This window comes from Bos taurus, chromosome 3 (assembly GCF_002263795.3).
Source record: "Bos taurus isolate L1 Dominette 01449 registration number 42190680 breed Hereford chromosome 3, ARS-UCD2.0, whole genome shotgun sequence".
Classification (NCBI taxonomy): Eukaryota; Metazoa; Chordata; class Mammalia; order Artiodactyla; family Bovidae; genus Bos; species Bos taurus.
Window position 1 is genome coordinate 52,347,018 of NC_037330.1, and position 7,191 is coordinate 52,354,208.

Genomic DNA, 7,191 nt, shown 5'->3' on the forward strand with positions numbered 1-7,191 from the left:
TTGCCCTTTGTGTTTATGAATTTTATGGGAATTGGGTTTTTTGGGAGGGGGGAATTGGTTTTAAATAAAGGGAATTGGTCATGTTAAGAGAACTGTTATCAACTTCTTCTATAGGTTTTGTGGCCTAGTCTTTCGTGGACCATTGTCTGTTCAGGAAGACTGGATTAAGCACTTACAACGACACATTGTAAACGCTAATCTTCCACGGACTGGAGCTGGCATGGTGGAAGTCACATCACTACTCAAAAAGCCTGCCTCCATTACAGAAACTTCATTTTCTCTACTAATGGCAGAAGCAGCTTCATAGAACAAGAAAACCTTTTAAATAGAAAATTTGAATTGGATGTAAATTTGAAATTCTTTGTCTTTTTTTTTCAAAGCCACATTAAATTATCCATTTATAAATACTAAAGCAGGAAAATGGGGAAAAGTGAATGACAGTGACATCAGAGCAAATTGAGTACTTCAAACAGTAAGTAGTCTCTATATTTTATATAGGATGGAAGAGGTTTCTAAGGTTTACTACATTTAGTCAGTTAACTGTGTTCACTCAATGAAAGATCAATACATGTAAGCAGTTATTAATAAACTGTTGCACATGGATAAAGACAGACTAATTGGAAAATTATGTTTTCTGCAGTGTTACCAGAATCAAGGTTCTGTTTATTCCCCACAAGACTTGTATTGAAAAATAAGATATTATATTTTGTTTGTATATATTTAGTGTTTTGTATAATACCAGGAACTGCTAACTAAATTTACTCAACTTAGGGCATTAAATATCATGTACTTCATAGTTTGAGACTGTTCACTCAAATAGGGCAGAGTACTATTCTATCTAGACGTGTAAGTGTTTTTTTTAAATCACATGGAACGGTTTTTTTTTTTATACTAAAAAGTGGAGGGAGATTTGTTTAAACAAGTATTTCTAAAAGAAATATGTACATAGTCCTGGAAATTATTTGTGGTAAGGAAATATTCTTTACTCCAGTTGCATTTCTCAGACAATAAAGTGGTGCATCCATGCTACCTCCTACTTTGTCAACAAAGATGCTATTTACCCTTTACATTTTTGTATCATAATAGATTTTAAAAAAGTCTAATATTCTTTATTGCAAGACATCCTTTTGTTAACAGATTTGTTTCTTTTTAATGTTTTACCTAAAATTTGACATGCTTACAGGACAGGTTTGCCTCTTTATTTAACGTTGTAGAAATGTAATTAATAAACAATGCTCACTACACGGTTTAGAATAGGCTTTCTCATTTATAGTCTCTTCCAAATTTGATCAGTTAACAAAACTTAATACACCAATCGAAATATTTCTACATATGATGAGAATGTTTACAATTTAAATTTTAGAACTTGTTTTGGATGTGATTATATGTACGAAAATCGTGTAACACTATTGCTCATGCTAAGAACCGACTTAATGGAATTACTGAAATAAATGTGCTGTGAGGAATGGAAAATATGGTGCAGATGTCTTGGTCATGATAAATTGTGATTCTCCTTTTAAATTCCTTCCAAAAACAGATTAGTTCTTTTAATCTGAAATCAGATTCCTTTACAAATAACAGTTTTTGTATGCAAGCACCATTTCATTTTATTTCATGTAGTATGGCTAATACTATAGTTGAAACAAGGATATGCATTGATACTTTTCTTCGTATGTAAATAAAGTTAAAAGCAGTTAAAATAAGGAGTATTTTGGTAGAGTATATATACATACCTCACTGCCAGTGAAATTGCTTTCCTATGATATATCTCCTTACCAGAAAAATCTCTAAATAAAAAAAGACTTAAGAAAATTATAATGTCTATAGTGTGAAACATTCTTACTTTTATCATTGGTAGAAATTGTCCACTTGAGGTTGTGTTTCATTTGATTTATGTTGTTTATACATAGCTGGTTACTTTATTCACACACTTGATATGTAAAATTAGGAAATTGAACTAAATGAATCATTCCCAACCAATGGTCTCCTGATCCCTGGAGTATATAGTAGATAGGAAAAAGTATTTGTATAAAATTATTTTCATTTTGCCAAAGATGTAATAGAAACTGTGTGTGTCTCTATAATGATGAGTCTAACTAAAACATCAAATTTCTTAACTTTTGACTGAAAATATACCAAGTCTGTTTTTACCAGTATTCTTGTATTAGGTTTCATTGATATAAATATATTCTATATTCAAATAGAATATATTTTTTAAATTGGAAGTCATACTACTGCATAGTAAGTAGTGTTCAGAAGTTAAGTATCTGAACACTTAATTAATTAAGTAATTAATTCAGAAATTAAGAAAAAAAGAATCCTGGCAGGAAGACTAGCAATCACCAGAGCCCCTTTCAACTCTAATTTTTATAGTTCTTTGTTTGATTTTATTAAACCAGCTGTCAAGCTATAGAAATACAAGTAGAATAGGTAGTTTGACCACAGCTTTCATAAGCAAACAGATTAAATTTTTTACATTAAACTATTTTTAAAACAATGTTTCTTCAGGATGTAAGAAAGAATTAAATTATCAAATATAGTAATTCAAATTGGAAACAGTAAGCCAGAGAGATTCCTGAAAAGTAAATTAAACAAAGAACATTTCTCATAATAAAGATACTTGGGTTACAGAAATTTTTTAATTTCTTGGGGAGCACAGTTCACCTTTCATTTGGCAACTAGAAAGTTAATGATATATTTTCGTTTGGCTTCCACTAAAAAATTATGAAATGTTGTTTTAAGTTATATGATAGACTTTCATGTTAAAGCATGTGCTACTTCAGTATTCAGTATTGCCAAATTGTCTTTTACAGTTATTTTATCATTGCCTAAGATATTTGAGCTTCTTTTTCTTTTTTTAAATAGTATTGATTTATTTAATAGCATTAAAATGAAAAAAGTTAACCTTTCAAATTAGTATTTTCCACTATGCTTCTTTAGAATAGATTAGAACCATGGCATAGCTAATATCTCTATTTTAGATTTCAATTTAATTAGATAGATTTTTTTAAAGGACATACATATAACCTCTCAGGGACTGTACAGTTGAAACATACTGATCCAAAATATAGCTTTGATTTTTTTTTTCTTACTAAGAAAGTGTAATATCTGCTCATTTTAGAAATATTTAGAAAATGAAAAAATGAAAAATGGGTAAAAAAAATTGTGGTACTACTACTCAAACACATTTATTGGATTGACCAAAAAGTTCATTTGGATTTTTCCATAAGATCTTACAGAAAGCCAGAAAACTTTTTGGTCAGTCTGATACTTTTAACAGCTTGTTAATGTTTCTTTCTCTTGTCTTATTGTTTCAGTGTAGTTATAAATGTAATTATTATAATGTATCCACCCCAGTATCCCATTTTCCAAGTTTATTTGAAATATAAGTGCTGCATTGTATAGACTAATCTCTGATACTTGATCTTGAGCATTTTCCACCACCAACAACCAGTTCTTTGATTCTCCAAACAATAGTTGGGTGTCCAACAGTTTAAGTCAATTCTGACATTAATTACCTGGAGTTAATGTCAGACTCCGCAGGTTAAAGGGGTCAGTCCCAAAAGACTGCCCACACTTCAGATGCCAGTCACAAATATCGGGTCACCCATACTTGAGACGACTGGCTATAAATCAAAGGTTGCCATGACTGACTCTTCAGGTTTGATAATTTGCTAGAATGGCTCACAGAACTCAGAAAAAGACTTGACATTACCAGTTTATTATAAAGAACATAACTCAGGAACAGTGAAATGGAAGAGATGCATAGGGCAAGGTATGCTAGGAAGGAAGGTGGCATGGAGCTTCTATGCACTTTCTGGGTGTACCACCCTACCAGCACCTTGATGTGTTCACCAACCCAGTAGCTCATCCCTTAGTGGGGTTATCATGGAGGTTTCATTGTTAGGCTTTATTGATTAAATAATTGGCCATTGGTGATTAACTTAGTCTCTAGCTCCTTTCCTCTCCCTGGTGGTTTTGGGAGGTGGTGGGACAGAAAACTCCAACCCTCTAATCCTCATGCCTTGGTCTTTCTGGTGACCCACTCCCATTCTGAAGCTATCTGGGGGCCCCCAGCCACCTCTCATGTCATTAGCATTTAAAAGACACTTTGATCACCCTGGAGATCTTGAGAGTTTTAGGAGATATGTGCCAGGAACCAGGGACAAAGACCAAATATTTATTTATATCACACCAGATGCAACACTTCTATGAGACAAAAACTAGTCAACATCAATAATATTTCAAACCATGAACTATAATTAGCATTCACCCCTGGTATGGAAGGTAGCTATCCAATTTGTTTCAACAATGGGAATTTGGTGGGTGTTTTTTGAGGGCCAGTTACTGATGTTTAGTCAATAGCTCATAACTGATTTCTTGATTCTTTAGCCTATATTATAGACATAGGTACAACGTTGTTCTTTCTTGATTACTTTGATGACAAATAATTGAATATTTTTAATTGCTTAGGTAGACAACAGTAATAAGTAAAATTTAATTGATACCTCATTCTTAAATTAAGTCAGAAGTCAAGATGAACAGAGTGGTTATACTCTAATGTTACAGAGTTTTTCCTTGTTATTAAAGTTTTAGACAAAGTTTTTTACATTCTCCACATTAAAAATTTGTCATATTTCTATTCTAGTCTTGTTTTTCTGTTTTATAGACTATTCCTTTTTAAAAAAACATGAAATCATGATCATGCTGTGTAGAAATTAACCATTTATTTATTCTCCAAGCTGTAGATCCATAAGCATTTTCATACCACTAAGTATTATTCCTAAGTATGCTTTAAATTTTTGCGTAATGTACCATTGTACCACATATTATTGCACCTCCATTGTTGATCATTTTATGTTGTCTCTAGGACTTTGGTATTATGAAGAGTGCTTCTGATCAACATTCCTATAGTGCATTGTACACTATACACATCCAAAATTATTTTTACGATGAATTTCTAGTAGTAGAATTGGTAGATTAAAGAGTTGGATATGGCTCACATATTTGAGGTTTTATATATGAATGTTCCAAATTGTTGTACAGAAGGGCCATATAACTTTATGCTCCTACCTGCAGCTTATGAGTATGGCTTACAATTCCTCTTGTCCTTGCCATTGTAGTCTTTAAAACTTTGCTTATTTTGGTAAAAAGTAGTATCTTGTTCATCTTTAAGTGACAAATGAAAACAAAGGAAGTGAATTTTTTATCACAAAGGCATTAACTTTCTGATTTAAAATAATAAGAATACATGCGAATATGATCTACTAGATGATGTGTTTAAAATTACTTCAACTCTGATTTTATAGTAGACCAGCGGTATAATAGGGAGTGTAAGTGCCCTTATACTCCATAGTCTTTCAAGAGATCTTTGATTATTATTTATTCCAAAAGCTTGTTTGTGTATCAATATAGTTCTTCTGTGAGTTCCACAGCACTTCTCAGATACTCAAATTGGGCCATGACCACCACAACCACCACCACCACCCCTTCACCCCGCCTCCAGAAGTAAAGAATAGCTATTTTGAAAGTATTATGTGTTGCCATATCAACTGTCAAGTGGTTTATATTTTTATTACAATTTAGGCAAATTCCCAAAAATTTTCTGACATAGATTTTTTTAATATGGTAGAAAGAAGAGATAGTGTGAAGTTTTGCCTCTTCTGAACAAATTGGTAAAACAGATAATTATTTGTTTTTTAAAACTAGTATTTGATTTCTTAAAGATATAAACCTAGAGAATTAGTTCTTTCTTAAACTATTAAAGTCATCCTCTGATTTTTATTTTTCTATTGATTGGCAGATTTCAACAAATACTTTAAGTAAGGAGCTTTTAGATAATGTTTAGTCCTATTTATAACTTAAAACTTAAAAAAATTTTTAAATTTCATTTATAAAGTCAATATATTGGTTATGTTTTGATAATCTTGGTACCCTGATTTAAAACCTTCTTAAGTACATAAATATATTTTATAAATAAAATAATAAATATGCAGAACCTTAAATTCTCTTGAATATTTCAATGCCTCATATAACTTGCAAGTCAAAGTTGACTACTCAACTACACATTTTAAGTAAAATTTGGAAAGTTGAACTATAAATCTAATAGGCCAGGTTTTCTTTTTTTTAATATAAATTTATTTATTTTAATTGGAGGCTAATTACTTTACAATATTGTAGTGGTATTGCCATACATTGACATGTCTTGCCAGATTACTTTTTGATGTAAAGTTCTAAGCATATGAACATTTAAAGATACAGATTCTTTGCCACAGAGCCACCTGGAAAGCCATTTTAATCACCACAAGAACAGAATGTAGAACATTGACAGCACTCCCAGTTCTCCATCCCAATTAAATTCACCCCCTCCCATTCCTGTTATTCTGACTTTTCTAATATACAAGTTGATATCTAGGAATGCATATAGTTTAGTTTTGCATGTTTTTTTTTTCTTTTACAGAAGTGGAATTAATACCATATGTATTCTTTTGTGACTTGTTCCCTTTGGTTAATGTTATCTTTGGAATTCATCTTTATTTTTCCCATAGCTGTAGTTTATTCATTTTGTTGTATATTATTACATATCTTTATATGACACCATTTAATTATTCATTTTATTATTGGTAAACATTAAGGTTGTCTTTGCGTGTTTCTTGACTTTTAAAAGCTGTGAAGCTGTGAACGAACATTCTTGTCTGTCTTTTTAACATCTGCAAGTTTCTCTAGGGTGGTATATGCCAAAGAGTAGAGTTTTTTGATCATAGAGTATATGCCTCTTAGACAAAGCCAGCCTGTTTTCCAAGATGATTGTACACATTTATACTCTCATGAGGAGTTCATAAGAGTTCTTGTTCCTCCCTGTCTTAAGTGATACAATTGTCAAACTTAAATTTTTGCCAGTTGGTGAGTGTTAATGATATTTCATTGTGAATTTAATTTACGTTCCCCAAATTTCTATCAGATGGAATAATAACCTTTTTTATGTTTGTTTATTTTTCCTCTTTTGAGAAATAAGTTGACAAATTGCCCGTTTTTTTCTGTTGGAGTATCTGTATTATTTCATATTGATAGTTAGGAATTCCATTAATTCTTAGGTTATTATGTGTTGTAGGTATCTTCTACTTCGTCAGTCTATTTTTCCAGTTGCAATTATAGTGACTGTTGATAAACAGTTCTTATAATTAGATACAT

General features: G+C 31.3%; 1 protein-coding gene across 1 annotated transcript in view; it reads left to right on the forward strand.

The window, feature by feature from the left end:
• The window catches only part of ZNF644 (zinc finger protein 644), a gene marked incomplete at its 5' end in the record, with an annotated part of 58,639 nt that extends 57,166 nt beyond the window's left edge, over positions 1-1,473 (forward strand). Inside the window, 1 exon segment of the mRNA NM_001082613.1 lies at positions 115-1,473. Coding sequence (NP_001076082.1) covers positions 115-307 — 193 coding nt within the window. The 3' untranslated portion in view covers positions 308-1,473.
• Between the last annotated feature and the right edge of the window lie 5,718 nt (positions 1,474-7,191).